Source organism: Littorina saxatilis, linkage group LG17 (genome assembly GCF_037325665.1).
Source record: "Littorina saxatilis isolate snail1 linkage group LG17, US_GU_Lsax_2.0, whole genome shotgun sequence".
Classification (NCBI taxonomy): domain Eukaryota; kingdom Metazoa; phylum Mollusca; class Gastropoda; order Littorinimorpha; family Littorinidae; genus Littorina; species Littorina saxatilis.
Genome location: NC_090261.1, coordinates 8,636,757 through 8,652,913, shown reverse-complemented (window position 1 = coordinate 8,652,913; position 16,157 = coordinate 8,636,757). Strand labels below are relative to the sequence as shown.

At 42.3% G+C, this 16,157-nt stretch overlaps 1 protein-coding gene across 1 annotated transcript in view; it reads right to left on the bottom strand.

Annotated features, from left to right (window-relative positions):
• LOC138953043 (homeobox protein Nkx-2.2-like) overlaps nt 1-15,613 on the bottom strand; it is a 17,274-nt gene extending 1,661 nt beyond the window's left edge. The window contains exons 1-2 of the mRNA XM_070324816.1: nt 14,391-15,613; nt 1-2,066 (exon numbers count right to left, since the gene is read on the bottom strand). The exon at nt 1-2,066 is cut by the window's left edge and continues 1,661 nt beyond it. Of these exons, the coding sequence (XP_070180917.1) occupies nt 1,264-2,066; nt 14,391-14,628 (1,041 nt within the window). The 5' untranslated portion in view covers nt 14,629-15,613 and the 3' untranslated portion in view covers nt 1-1,263. The remainder of the gene's footprint in view (nt 2,067-14,390) is intronic.
• Nucleotides 15,614-16,157: the final 544 nt, after the last annotated feature.

Genomic DNA, 16,157 nt, shown 5'->3' with positions numbered 1-16,157 from the left:
ATCCGTTTGTTCAACTATGTTTTGGTTGTATTAAGTAGTTGATGAAGAAAAAAGCGAGAAAACAAAGCAACTTGTCTTTATCGAACGTTGAGGATGCTCAACTAAGCTATCACTAAGTCATCACTATTTAAAAAAAAGTTACAAAGTTTTTTGTAGAATAAAAGATGAATAGTAAGCCTATAATTATAAATAAAATGGAGAATAAAATCATGAACAGTTTGGTGGGCGAAGTTAACGAAAGCAAGAAACAATTAAAGATATATTATTTGAAAGTCCATATTCTGCCCTTTTTTAAATTACTAAACGCCGCCCTGTCTTGCCTCGATTAACCGTTTAATAATACTAAAGATATTCATCTCAAAATGGAGTAAAAAAACCAAAAAAACTTCCAAGAGAGTCTTCACAAATAACAATCCATGAGTAAAATGAGAAGTCAGAAAGTATTCTTCTGACGAAAGGAAAACTACAGTTGATTTGCGAGGTCTAACAAAAGAAGAAACAAACACTGCACTAAGAAGCTGTGATCAAAAGGCTGAGTAAATCAAGTCACAAGGGAATATCCCTCACTATAAAAATGATGGTGAAAATACCATCGTTTCAACGATCATTTGTTTCTGACCCTTTATATTCGAGCCAGCTATTTACAGTGGTGGCTGAAGACGAATTTTCAGAAAACAGTCACGATATGTTTTCATGTCAACAAAAACGAACACTTTTATAACATTATTGTCAGCAAAAATCGGATCCTTATGTCACGGAAAACACACGCTGCATTCACACAGATCAACCGTAAAGTTTTGTAAGAACTCAAAGAGAATCAAGCCCTCGTATGATTGTTTATTGCTGCACGGATTCTTGTATGGCGGATCACCAGCTTTGCATGACGTCTTCTTAAAGAATGTGTCACAGATGACATCATTTTGTTGCGGATTCATCAGACATGACGCAGCCACCTGACTTCTTAAACACAGTCTTTTGGATTCTCTCATACCGACAACGAGTCAGCGGTGACGTCATCGAGGATAAGTCAGACTTGAGGTCATCAGCAGTAATGTGATACTGACAGGGACGGTAGGCCTGCAACGTCACTAAGTGTGTGACGCAACACTTTACGTCAACGCTGTCAGAAACTTGCGAAGGTTTTCCTCAGCAGCACTAAAACGTCGTAGCAAAGTCACATTGCCACTGTGTCGTCTTACGCGGCTATGAAGAGTCTCGGCACACTCAAACCATTTCACGTAGGTGACGTTGTAAGGCGTGACGTCACCACCAGCGTTGCTGGGGCTGGATGAGCGGGTGGTTATATCCGGGCAAGACGTTCATGTTGTTGACGTTGGGCACGTTAAGGTGGTTCATGGAGTTCATGGAACTCGGGCTCATACTGTAGGAGCAGCTCATGTTCATGTTCATGGGGTTGGACAGCGATGCGCTGCTCATGGGCGGGCCCATGCTCTGGTAGGGCGACATGTTGGCGCAGAGAGGATTAACTCCCCCTAACTGGTTCATACCCATCCCCATGCCGTTCATGGACTGCGGCATTTGGAGCTGGTCCTGGTGCGACTTCATCAGCGAGGACGGGTTCATGGGGGTCCGCTGACACGGAATGCCGTCCTTCACCAAGACAGGGACAGCCACGCGACGCGGGGAGGGCAGGGGGTTGATGTCGGCTAGCCCCTTCTCCTGGCGGGACCGCTTCAGCTTGTAGCGGTGGTTCTGAAACCAGATCTTGACCTGACACGGGGTCAGTCTGATGATGGATGCCAGGTGCTCCCTCTCAGGTGCGGACAGGTAGCGCTGCTGTCTGAAGCGCCTCTCCAGCTCGTAGGTCTGTGCCTTGGAGAACAGCACCCTCCTCTTCCGTTTCTTGCTGCCGTCGCCGGAGCCGTTGGTCGAGTCCTTGCTCTTCTCGCCCTCGCTGCTGTTGTTGTCGTTGGGCTCCTGCTTGACGCTGCCGTTGTCGTCGTTTTTCAAGGACACGTCCGCTTCGCTGCCGCTGTCGTTGCCCGAGGCGTCGCTGTGCTCGCCTGGACTGCCCACTGAGCTTCCGTTGCCGAGATGAGTCATTTCTGAAACACAAGAAAGAAAACATAAGTATCTCACGAGCTGCTTCTTTGTCTCTGTAATCCTAACTTGAAAAATACTGTTTGTATCTCGGAAAACTCTCGATGAAGACTTCCATATTTTTTTAATCCTAACTTGAAAAATACTGTTTGTATCTCGGAAAACCCTCGATGAAGACTTCCATATTTTTACGAACTGTCTCCATATTGATATGATGCACACGAATTTTTAGTGGCAATGAAATCTTTACCAAAGAAGGCTTGTTCAAAGGTTTAGAGGTGTATACTACCGATAGATTGAAGGAGTGTATATTGCTGGCAAATATAAAGACTCTTTTTATCTCGGTTTTATCTTGTCTTTTTCTAGCAGGTTAGTGAATTGTAGATTTTTGTTTGTAGCAGCAAATGGAAATGATGATGTACTTCTACTGAGGTCACTGATGACAATGAGGATAATCATCTTAAATTGTACAAGGAAGAACGTAACATTAATTATAGGAAATCATCTACACCATCATAAGTTCAATGATTTTAAAAACTTTTGCAACTATGTCTGCTCGCAATAACGAGTCTTGAAACTGATTATAAACACTGTGTATATTTCCACGATCATAAAACTTCTGAACGTTAGCAGTCTGAATAACGATAAATGATTTAGCTCTTTATAAAGCCAACATGAATTTGTAAAAACATGAAAATAAAATCTTCAAAAAGTAAAAACAAAATGGACGGAGTTAAATAAGTAATATTTCTTTTATTTCTCGTCAAGAAAGATAGAAAGACAGGGAAAAGAAAAGAAAGGAAACAATCAGTGTTTTGTTGCAGACAACAGCTTTATATTACAGTCTCATGACAACTTCGTAGAAAACACGAACTCTTTTAGAACTTAATTAAACCCGTCCATGTCCACATATTTCAAACACCTGAGAAAACGTACCCAAGGCACATTTTGTGAGCAAACAAACGTGTTAATTTCACACGAACGAGAAAGAGAGAGGGAGAAAAAATCTACCCTCAAGCAACACCCAAGTCGCTATTACAAAAAATTCTACAGCACTATCAACACACTTAAAACGCAGCGTGTAAGATCAAAATTCGTTTATTCACTCAGCAGAGAAAACACTCCATTTTCCCCGACCTCGCAAACACAGCCTTTCTCCCCTTTGAGTCGCGAAGTAATAAAGTGTAGGGGGAGTGAAAAGCGACAAAATGAGTGTAAAAAGCGGAAACGCTCGAGGTGAAAGACCACTCCTGTCTCATGTCTTCAGGGCCCAGGACCCCTCTTTAGTTCTTCTTTGTCCATCGGAGAAGTTTACCTTTTAAACACGGGTGCAATCATACACACATATGATCGCTCGTGGGCTTGTCCTCACCCATGCACGGTTTGAGACGGGGATTGAACACTTTAACGTCTCTAACGGGCGTCGGATTGATTCAGCGTGTGTTCTTCACCGTGACATTGTCATTGAGAAGATTTCTCATCAAAAGGTATTGCAACGGAAATTTCAATTTTGAATTTTAATATGCACGTGTATGCACGTATAAGAACCCTCACTCGTGCTTTAAAACGCAGGTACTGATCCTCATCTATACAAAAATTGCTAGTTTTGTTGTCCTTGGTGCACTTGCTAATGAGTGGGAGTGTGTATGCGCGTGGTGTGCACGAGGATGTATGCACATGAGTGATATTTGTAAATGTGTATTATGATAATATCATCTTTGTATTTATATTATTGAAATTGTTATATCTCGATGTACAGCGCTAAGAGCATAGTTAAATTTGTGAAGCGGCGCTATATAAGCTATCTTTATTATTATTATTATACCTGTTTACTATGTAAAACTCTCTTTCTTTTCCCTTGATTTACTGAGAATTTATATCATTTTTAATTTAATTTTATGTTTTCAAGCTCTTGATCACAAGTGACTTACTAGGCAGCTATGAATTCTTTTTATGTATGAAGCTGAAGACATACCGGAGTAAATATTTGTCGCCGGTGAAAATAATATGCCACCTTTATTTCTAATTAAAAACTATTGACATACGCGCTTCTATTAAGATCTTTTAAAGACACTTTTTCATCGCTTGTTGATTGAATAAGAAAATGACTTTAAAAGATCTAAATAACAGCGCGTATGTCAACATTTTAAATTTGAAATGTAGGTGACACTCCCAATTCGAACATGTATATATATGTTTTACATTTTGATATTACTTTCAAAATAATATGTTACAAATACTTAGCTATCAAATGTGCACCGACCTCTCTCATCCAACAGACACCACCATGAAACTAACTGTACAAAACGGGGGGTACGAGGAAACGGGTGGATAGTGGAGGAAAAAAGGAAAACGCTTCCAAAACGTTCAGTCAATGGCACATACCCGCAAACGCCGGCGAAGAACTCCGGCGAGTAAACGGGTGCTGTTTGCATGGGCAGAACTACCAGCAGGAGGTGATTTCAACGCGGGTATGAATTGAGTCCCTCAAGACTCGCCTTGCAAGTTAATTGGACAATAGTTTCTGGCGCTTATAGCGAGACGACTTGCCCCCCGAGTAGGTATAAACCCAAACTGCTGAGTTTTACGATCACGTACCTGTAAGTGGACCCTCTTAAGTGGACCCTCTTTGAAAATATATTAACTATTTGATTTCATTCATTTTACTCAGTTTTATGTGATTTATTTATTTTCTGTCTTTTCCTTTCCTTTTTGTTTTTGTTTATAAAAAAGGTAGCTGTTGAACATGATAAGTTTGGCGTCGCGTTGGTGCTTTTAGCACCGTGTCTTCGTAATCGTACAAAGCTATAGCGTTGGCACAGGAGCTTGTATCGATGTGCCAGTCGATTGAAGTACCTTTCTCCTTTCGCATTACACAATCGACCGGCACATTGATACAAGCTCCTGTGAGCGTTGGTCGGTTTTTGGCGTCGGGAGTTTATATGTGTTCACTTCAGAAGAGCGTAGATGTTTGCGTGTCAAGTAGGGGAATAAGCAAGATGACTACTTTGCTGAGTGTCGCCAGACGATCAACTACTTACTGCTTCGGCGTCTCCGCCTGTGTTTGACTGTGAAGTTCATTGCACGGTAAAGATGATAGATGAGTTGTGTGGCTCGTGTTTTATGTGTATGTAATGTTTGCTGTGGTTACGATATATGATAAAGATATTAACTGGTTTCGGTATTTTTTCTGAAGTAGAAAAATTTCATTTATTTGTTGTGGTTTTATTACTGAGACTAAGAGAGAGAGAGAGAGAGAGAGAGAGAGAGAGAGAGAGAGAGAGAGACAGACAGACAGACAGACAGACAGACAGACACACAGACAGACACACAGACAGACAGACAGACAGACACACACACACACACAGACACACAGACAGACACCAAGACACACAAACTGACACACAAAGACACACACAGACAGAGTAAAACCAGAGTGAACGGTAGCTCACACATACCCGAATAGAAATATTAACTCGCAGCGCATATAAACTCGTACGTCTTTTCCAAAAATACGGTTTTTACTTTGTTTTGTTGAAACGAATAACCTGCACTTTCCCAACTACAAAAATTATTGCAACCGAATTGTCACAATAATTTATTGTAATGATCAGTCCTTCTGAAATACCTGTTCACCTGTACCCCAAAACGTAACCATATTTATCCTACATACGTGAGAGAGACACCTGTGAGATAATAATCATTCAAATCACACGTGTGTATATCATGTAAATGAGGTCATGTCAAGCAAGTCTGGCAGGGACCTGTTTTTCCACTACTTATGATGCCAAAGTCACCCAGACAAACGTCATTATCAAAACAAAAATTGACGTTTCTTTGCTTTGACGTAATAGATTGCACGAGGCTAGCGCTTTAAAAAGAGATCGAGGTTCCAAAACAAGCGTCTTCAATTTAGCTGCCTCGTCTGCAAGACATTTTCAGTAAAATACACCTAAGTACAGTATGTAGGATAAACAGAATACTACATGGCTTGCTGTGTCGTACCAGATTTACACTCGTTGCTTTTTCAAATAGTGAACAGCTCGCTTTCGCTCGCAGTTTAATATTTAAAAAAACAACTCGTGTAAATCTGGTACGACACAGCAAGCCATGTAGTATTCTCTATATCTCTTCACTATTGATATTGTATTGATTTAATTTTAAACTTAAGAATATTATTTTGAATAAATCAAGAACTATTCAAATCAACCATCAGTTCATACACATTCTTCCTCCATGACTCTCTTCTCCAAGTACAGCACACAACACGGAATCTTAAGATGACAGCAACAAGGGACGTCACACGGCTTAAAAGCGCTCGTTTAGATAAGACACCAATACGATCTCTGTACGCGTGTCGTCGGCCTAGTCATGGGTCAAAATCTACGAGGTCTCCTTTGGAGTGGAGTGGGTTCCATCTTCTTTTAATCGTGTTGGCCAGTGCGCTTTGATGTCCGTCGGATCGGAAGGTTTACAGGCCGAGGTGTCTCTCTTCGCGTCAAGCGATCTGTGCTTTACTGCGATTCTGTTGAACTTTCGGGTTCCGGGAGAAACTCGTCAAAATTGCATTTAGGGTAATATATGTGTTGTGCGGTCTTGTTTCATTCTTTAGTTCAACTCTCGCCCGTTGACCCCCCCCCCCCCCCCCCCACCCGGCCCTACTTTCATTATTATTGTTTGTTTAAAGGAAATCGAATTGTCAGTAAGTAAAGAACGGTTCCTGCATCTTCATCGCGAAAGTAAAAGTGTCTCCCTTTGCCCGAACAATTGTTCCCTTTAACCTTAAACAATTGAATCACTATAGTGACGGGCGCTGTGGCGTGGTGGTAAGACGTCGGCCTCTTAATCGGAAGGTCGAGGGTTCGAATCCCGGCCGCGGCCGCCTGGTGGGTTAAGTGTGGAGATTTTTCCGATCTCCCAGGTCAACTTATGTGCAGACCTGCTAGTGGCTTATCCCCCTTCGTGTGTACACGCAAGCACAAGACCAAGTGCGCACGGAAAAGATCCTGTAATCCATGTCAGAGTTCGGTGGGTTATAGAAACACGAAAATACCCAGCATGCTTCCTCCGAAAGCGGCGTATGGCTGCCTAAATGGCGGGGTAAAAACGGTCATACACGTAAATACGTGGGAGTTTCAGCCCACGAACGAAGAAGAAGAAGAAGAAGAATCACTATAGAAGATAATACTTCAATTAACAGAGTTTTTCTTTATTTTTTATTTTTTATTTCTTTATTACTACAAATTTATTCTCCAAATTATTTCTTTATTACAAGAAACGATTGCACAGCACAGCCATGCAGCTAGTAAAAAGCAGACAAAACTTATACGGCCACTTGATATTACGCTGGTCAGTTCAGAAATTCTTTAATGAGTAAATAGACAATGCCAGCTTTAAAGCATGAGTCGAATTTTACAGTGAAGGCCACGGAAACGCTTTTTCCGTGTTGTTTATAATATATAATTGTAACGCGTGTATGAAATATTTGTAGAGTTTACTGACTACAACATAGATGAGAATACAACATTTGTGCTTACTTATTTTACTTCAAGGACGACGAATTTAGAAGGCAATTAACAATTAAATATCGTAACAGATGCTAGCTAATACGCACATTTTATCACGCGTGTTTCAGGAGCATTTGACAAAAACGTTGCCTACACCTTTGTATGTATTATTCACAACAAGAATCATGCAGACAATCAAAATAAAACTCATACAAAAACAAAACATAAAATCCCCTGAATAGTCTCAAAATGAGTAAAAGAACAGAGAATGCAAAAAAAAATAAACTTTTAACATTTCTTCATGAAACGACCATTTAACGAGCTAAACAACTTACAAACTTGAATCTCGCGAATCTCGCATTTGGCAAGCTGCCTAACACAACTACATGCACATAACTTTCCGCACACCAAAGACCCTTGTTTCAAAGCAAATAAGTCGATGTCACGAAGCCGATCAATAGAGCGATCGCGGACCCCAAACAAAAAGCCACCGCTGTCAACCCTCTCCCTACATCCGTCGAACATTTGAAGCAGCACGTGCAATTTTTGTCGCACGCGCTCTAATTAATGTTTACGCCTCGAGCCAATATCGACCCGCGTCGGTGTAGCGCTAATCTCCTTTAACCGCCGTTAGGTGAATATTAGGGCGTTTTGAAAACATTATGACTATTATTTGGGGTATTGAGCGTAAAGGTAAAAATGAAAAACTAATGAGGGGCAAATTAGAATATTAGCTAGAAGTGAAACAGGGAGGGTACGTGTGCATATAGGCAGACAGATAGACAGACAGACGAATAGACACGTAGGCACGCACTCACCACTCACGCGGACACACTCACTCACACAAACACATACAGAATCAGACACACACACAAACACAAGCACACACAAAGAGAGCTAGAAGGAGAGTAAGAGAGAGAGAGAGAGAGAGAGAGAGAGAGAGAGAGAGAGAGAGAGAGAGAGAGAGAGAGAGAGAGAGAGAGAGAGAGAGAGAGAGCAAATGCAACACACGCACAGACAGGAAGACATACATAGGTAGAGAGAAACGGAGAGAGAGAGAGAGAGAGAGAGAGAGAGAGAGAGAGAGAGAGAGAGAGACAGACAGACAGACAGACAGACAGACAGACAGACAGACAGACGGAGAGAGAGAGCTCTTTTCATCGGAATTTTCACATTAAAAAAATTTCTGTCACCGGGTTGATTGGGAATTACTCGCGCAGGATGTTAATCGTGCTCAGAGACCAGAACAAATTGTGCTCATCAAACGTGAATGAGCATCATTTCCACTGTGCCTGCTTTCAAAACGGCGGCTTACGTGTAGGAAGGAGCCAATAGGAAGAGATTAGCTCCATCTTAGTTACGCATCTGCGGTTGAAGCGAATAGAAGAATCCGTTTTATATCGAGCGTAAAACCGAGGGTTGCAGCGAGTGGGTATGAACTTGTAACGTGGATATATTTCTATGAATAAGAATGCTGAATATTAGCAAGTTTCCCCCGCCACACACAAGACAGAAGTCGCAGTACAGGCTTCATGTCTCACCCAGTCACATTATTCTGACACCGGACCCACCAGTCCTAGCACTAACCCCATAATGCCAGACGCCAGGCGGAGCAGCCACTAGATTGCCAATTTTAAAGTCTTAGGTTTGACCCGGCCGGGGTTCGAACCCACGACCTCCCGATCACGGGGCGGACGCCTTACCACTAGGCCAACCGTGCCGGTTAGAGAGAGAGAGAGAGAGAGAGAGAGAGAGAGACAGAGACAGAGAGACAGAGACAGAGACAGAGAGACAGACAGAGAGACACAGAGAGAGAAAGAGGGGGAGAGAGAGAGAGAGAGAGAGAGAGAGAGAGAGAGAGAGAGAGAGAGAGAGAGAGAGAGAGAGAGAGAGAGAGAGCGCGACCCAAACTTATGGGCAGATGATAATAAGATTAGAGTTTTTCTCCTTTATTTGATTTTTCTCCTCCGTTTCTTCTAAATTTCATAATGTCACTACGTTACATAAAACACTCATTTTCAGATTATTGTAATCCGACAGCTACGAAGAATGGACGCGTGAATTCAGAAAAGAAATTCGGAAAAAAGCAACAACATAAAAAGCGTATCTACGAGTGATAAAAAAAATGGTCAAAGGACTCTGAATCAAAATGAAAGACACAATAAAACTATGCATTTATAACAAAGAAACTGAACTATTCGATAAACACATAGCGGAAGGGGGAGGGGGACATGCTGACAGACAGACATACACAAAGAGACAGAAAGACAAATGATTGGTCGGGCGGAAAGACAGACAGATAGATACACAGACAGACAAACACATAGACAGACCGACAGAATTAAACACAGACACTCAGGGTGTATTTGGTATAAACAGCAATCGATAAAGGAGAAATTAAGAGAGGGCATGGGCTCACAAGTATTCAGTGCACTAGCACCAATGCGTTATGATTGTACGATTTGTTTCTGTAAGGACAGAGAGAGAGAGAGAGAGAGAGAGAGAGAGAGAGAGAGAGAGAGAGAGAGAGAGAGAGAGAGAGAGAGAGAGAGGGAAACAGAGATAGGGACACACAGACTGACACACATGAAAACACAGACAGACGGACAGACAGAGAGTAAACTTTCAATTGTTATCAGTCATTACCGAACTGAAACATAACGCAACTACTCTCAAAAATCGCTTGCCGACAAAACCACAATAACGGTTGTTGCGGAAATCCTTTACCGACACAATAGGACTGTGGTGAGGTCAGCCACTGTCGCACAGGTTTGGGTCCCATTATCTTCAAGTGTCGGCGCTGATATTTTATTATCGCTTCCTTTTCCTGTCTTGAGGATATGTTATACAGTGGGGTCAGTTATGTCACCCACGCACAAAGCAAGGGGGAAAACGTCGTAAAATATAATATCTGAAAGTGTGACACATGTATGGAGGGGTGGGGTTGGTTCGAAGGAGGTATGTGTGTGTGTGTGTGTGTGTGTGTGTGTGTGTGTGTGTGTGTGTGTGTGTGTGTGTGTGTGCGTCTGTGTGTGCGAGAGGGCGTGTGTGTGTGAGTGTGTGTGTGTGTGTGTCTGTGTGTGTGCCTGTGTGTGTGTCACGGTGTGTGTCTGTGTCTGTGTGTGTGTCTGTGTGTGTGTGTGTGTGTGTCTGTGTCTCTGTGTGTGTGCATGTGTGGTGTGTGTGTGTGTGTGTGTGAATGGGGGTGAAGAGGGGTTGACGGGTGCCTGCGTGCGTCTTCGTGAGTGTGCGTGTGTCTGAATTTGTATCTTTGTACCTCTCCGTGCATGCGAATGGGTGTGTTTGTGTGTGTTTGTTTACCTATGTGTGTGTCTGTACGTGTGTACATATGTACGTGCGTGCGTGTGTCCGTGTCTATGTGTATCTGTGTGTCGATCCGTGCGTTCATAGACACGACACCGAATGTTCAATCGACAAGGTGGATTCTTTTCCTTATTCCGTCTGACAAACATGCACAAACATTTAAAACGCCCCATCCGTGTATAGCATTATTGTGTCACGTTGGTAGCACACGACATAGCAGTTCACAGGTGTACTGGTGATTTCAGGTTGTGGAGGAAACAATTCAGGTAAAATAAACGTGATTCATTATTAATTTCCGTAATTATCTCAGCTAACGGAAACATTTAAGTCGACAATGTCATCGGTGGACAGATAGCATTGATAATTCCCGATATGCGTTTGGACTGTTGTTTTGAAAAGACGATGTGTGGATCACAGGATGTAGAACATGTTAGTTAATACGAGACGATTTTGCATGAATATACAAGCTGCAGCATTTCGGTGCTGTTAAAAAAAGATTAAGGGTAACGACCAGTGGCAGTAATATTTTTGCAACAGCGTATTGAAAGCATAAACGACGACGAAAAAAAAAGGAAAATAAGAGGAAACACGCTTCAAATGATCAGATAACGACGATTAAGATCACGACGACGATTATGGCGATGATGACGATGGCTTTTTTCAAAGAAAACACCTTATCTGTGTTCATACAGAATACGTTAGGGATCTTTGAGAGTTCTGGGATTATTACATGTCAATCTTACACACATTCTCCCTGTCTCTGTCTCTGTCTCTGTCTCTGTCTCTGTCTCTGTCTCTATATAATTTTCAAGCATTGCTAAAGAATCCTAATGCATCTTAAAATGTCTTATTGGTTGCTTGACATGTTAATTATGGTAAATATGTCATTTGTACTATTGTTAAACTTATCTTTTATTTCTTCTTGTTTGTTACCCCTCAATGGGCGAGGGCCGGATGAAAAGAAGCATGTATACATTGCTTATTCTGTCACCCTCGTAAAATAAATTTCAATTCAATTCAATTCAATTCTCTCTCTCTCTCTCTCTCTCTCTCTCTCTCTCTCTCTCTCTCTCTCTCTCTCTCTCTCTCTCTCTCTCTCTCTCTCTCTCTCTCTCCATCTCTCTCTTTCTCTCTCTCTGTTTACTGTATAACGAATATTTTAACTGACAGAAGAATATCTTTGACACGGAGCTGTCGTGCTCGCGGTCTTTGTTCGGAAGTGTTTCAGTTTCGTGGAAATACTTTTCCATGCTGCATTATATTAGTTCCGCGTGTGTTTTCACCCGGTGCCCTTGTCGTTCACTGTAAGGAAAAAGTGTCACTTGTCAGCTGATTCTTGAATGCATTTGCATATGCACGCTCTAGGTGCACCGTTTCTATTAAACACATTCTTTTCTTCATTCATCTTGTTGTTTAAGTACAGGTTTGCGGCAGTATTGTTTACATGTCCAGTGTCTTGCGTGACAACAGAAAAATGTAATCGAGTTTTGTTGCAATTAGTTTATGAGTCCATTTTTCAAGGGTAGATTTATTTGCTGCAATTTTGAAATTACAGCTTTATTTTTGTATCATAACTATCTTTTTCCTGTTTTTCTTTGTTTTATCGTTGGTTTTAGTTTTATTTCATGAGTTATTTCTTGAGATCTTCGATCGCTTTCACATGGGTTTTTTCCCCCACGTCTATGGACTTTAACCGCTTTATTTCTCTGTTTTTCCCTTTTTGTTTTGTCACCACCTTTTGTGGAAATTTTAATCGTCACAGTTTTTTAATGACTACAGGCGTCATTGCTTTTGAAAAAAGCTTGCGTCATTTGTGACTAGTTATCCTTATTCAAACTACCTCAAATTTCCCCGGTCAGTCAGAACAGGTTCTCACTTAAAATAAACTGGATTAAAAGTGTTTGTTTGCGCGTGCTGCATGTCATTATTGGCCACGAAGTTTTCATCCATCTGCACAGGTTTTAGTTGGGATGAACTCAAGGCTGAAATGTACGTCATCGTTGCCGCGAATTCTTCGCCTCATTGTAGAGGTGATATTCGTAGTACGGGTAAGAAACTGCGTACGTCCGTAACATACATAGTACTTCAAAATATACTGAAAGCTTGATAAACTGAAGGTCTACTTACGTCTGCAATGTATAATAATATTCCAAGTATACTGAATACTGAATATACTGAAGGGTCTACTACTGCATAATTATATCCTTCTGAGTATGCTAAATACTGAATATATTGAAAGGTCTTAAATCCCTATCATGTATGACCATTCAGAGTATACTGAAGGGTCTACTTGCTTACATATTGCATTCGATCATCAGCCACGATCTTTTTTTTCAATCTATTGGACTAAATTATACTGAAGTGTATACTGACTTCAAATGATCATTGGTCACTGTTTTTTCCTCCTCTATAGATTGTTCACTCAGAATGATTATGCTGAAGGGTGGTATGTACGTCCATATTGAATAATATCATCGACCACGATTTTCTTTTCTCATTTTTACAAGTAAACACTCTAAAATCAAAATTAACTTAACTGTCCGTTTATATCCGTATGGAACGTGCTAATTCGGAATAATACTGAAAGTTGGTATGTCCGTCCGTATTGCATATGATTGCATTTGATGTTTTGTCATAAATTTATTTTTTCATCTGAGAAGTTGCTTTCCTGAAGAGTGGTACGTATGGTATATGATCATCGGCCACAAATGTTCCCCCATCTTTAGAGGTTTTACTCCAATTAAACTTGACAGTCAGCTTATGTCCGTATTGAAAGAGCTCATTGGGAATTATACTGAATTAGGTTTGTACTTACCTAAGTATTGCATATGATCTTTTGCCACGAATTTCTTTTCTCATCATCAACGGCCACGAATTTCTTTTCCCATCTTTAGGGGTCTTCCCAAAATAAACTTTACAGTCTGCTAATGTCCGTATTGAATGTGCTTATTCGGAGTATATGACCAACGGGAGCAGCATCCAACGTCAATACTGCATATGGTCACCAGTCACGAATGTCTTTCCCCATATCTACTAGGGATTTCACAATAATGCTGAAGGGTGTAATTACGTCCGTATTGCATATCTCATCATCGTCCGCGAATTTCTTTTTCCATCTTGGTTTTAATCGGATTAAACTCCACAATCTGTTTATGTCCGTTTTAAACGTGCTCATTCGGAATAAAACTGAACAATGTACTTACGTCCGCATTGCATATCGGTCATCGGCCACGAATGTATTGTCCAATCTCGGTTTTAATCGGATTAAACTTCACAGTCTACTTATGTCCGTACTCATTCGGAATGAAACGGAAGGGTGTACGTATGTCCGTATTGCATATGGTCATCAGTCACGAATTTCTTTTACCATTATGGGGATTTCACTCGGAATAAAACTGAAGGGTGTACTTATGTCCGTATTGCATATGGTCATCAGTCACGAATTTCTTTTACCATTATGGGGATTTCACTCGGAATAAAACTGAAGGGTGTACTTACGTCCGTATTGCATTTGTTCATTGGTGTGCAGCCAGCGAGTGTAAGGGTTGTCCGAGGTGTCGTAGAACTGTCCGGCAAGGTCCGTCCCAACCCCCCGGGGGGCAGACAGGTCCAGCGACCCGTCCCCCCGGGTTGGGGTTTCACAGGGCATGACGACTTTTCCCTCCGCGGGGAGGTCCAGAATGTTGTTCATCGAGAAGCTGGTGTTGATCTTCATGGCGTCAAGCGTAGTGGCCATCTGAGCGGAGGGTGGCACTGCACGTCAAGTTAAACACTCGGGCTCCACGCTTCACTGACGATTCCTGAGCAGGAGGGGGGTGGGGGTGGGGTGGACTAGTAGCGGCAGAGAGAGCGAGGAAGAGTTCGATCGCTGGAGAGAAAAAAAGGGAGGAGTTTTGACGACTGCTCTGCCTGTCTGATTTTTCCGTTTCCTGCGTGCCGCGTGTGTGGTTTGTTGTTGTCGCCTGTCAAAGTCAGTGTCAGTGGAAGCGACGTCAGTGTCTTTTTCCTCGCAGACAGCCTTTTTTTCTGGTACGACTTCTGAGACAGCTGATTTGGTTTGATCTACTGCAGCAGCAGTTCTGACCCACAATGCTGCACAAGGGTTCAGAAGATTCTTACAAAAATTAATATCATCAGCAAGCGCTTAACATTTCTCTTACATTCATGCTGCCTCTTTTACGCTGTAAAATCTAGAAAGCAAATAAAAACCAAGCTCATCAGTCAGAGCTGTAGACAGATCTCCGCATCTGGTTGGCTGAGACAGGAAGAACAGCAGCCAGATAATCGATGACAGGGGGATGTCTTTAGCAAGGAATTAGCAGCGACGGAGCTCGCGCAGCCACGCGTGTAACCTCCAGGAATCACGACACTTGCAAGGGGAATCTCTGCAATGCTTGATGCCGTAGAGTTTTGGCGTGGGTTTCTTTTTTCCAAGAGACTTTTCAGCCACAAAACTCTCTCAAACCCCAAAGGACCGAGTCTTACTTGTTTTTTTTCCAAGCCTTGAACAGAAGCGTCTTCCTTTCAGTTCTGAACTCTTCTTCTCCTTCGTCTTCGTCGTCTTTTCAGTTGAACACAACGGGTACTGGGGTGGCGGCGCGGCCTACTCTCCAAAGCGGGGCGGCCGAGTGTGTGATCCGGGCTTTGTCCCTTATCGAAATATACCCTCCTGGGGAAATCTCTTATAATACAACACGCGAAAACGTCGATTGTTGGGAGATCGCGCGCGCTTTGCCGTGTGTACCCTCCCCATATCTCTTCGCTCGCTCCTTAACTTTCAATTTACGTGGATTTATTGATCGAGGTGCCTGGTTGGTCGTTGGGCGTCGGACTCCGCCCCTTCCTTATTGATTGACAGTGACAGGGCGTGGCTGTTCAGCCCGTGGAGGCAGCAGTTTTACGCTGGGTATTGCAGTCGCTTTGAAACACGGGTTTTTCTAAATGACTATGATTTTGGATTCCCAGAAAATGTTGGCAGACAGACGCACAACTGTAATTTCAGAACAAGAGGAGGAGGTGGAGGGCACACAAATGTTTTCCTAACTCCCACCTGTCATTCCCTGCCCCCTGTCATAATTTCCAAACATGGGGGTTGGCGTGCTAACTCCCCAATCTTTAAGTAATTCGCCGAGGCGGAGGAAAGTTACGGGGCCTCAACACGCGACGACAAATTCTTCTGATAGAGAGGGGGACAGTGCGTGATTGGGCGCCTTGAGTATTGGCTCATTAGGGCCTGGAAGCTGATAGCAGCAACACGAGGGCAAA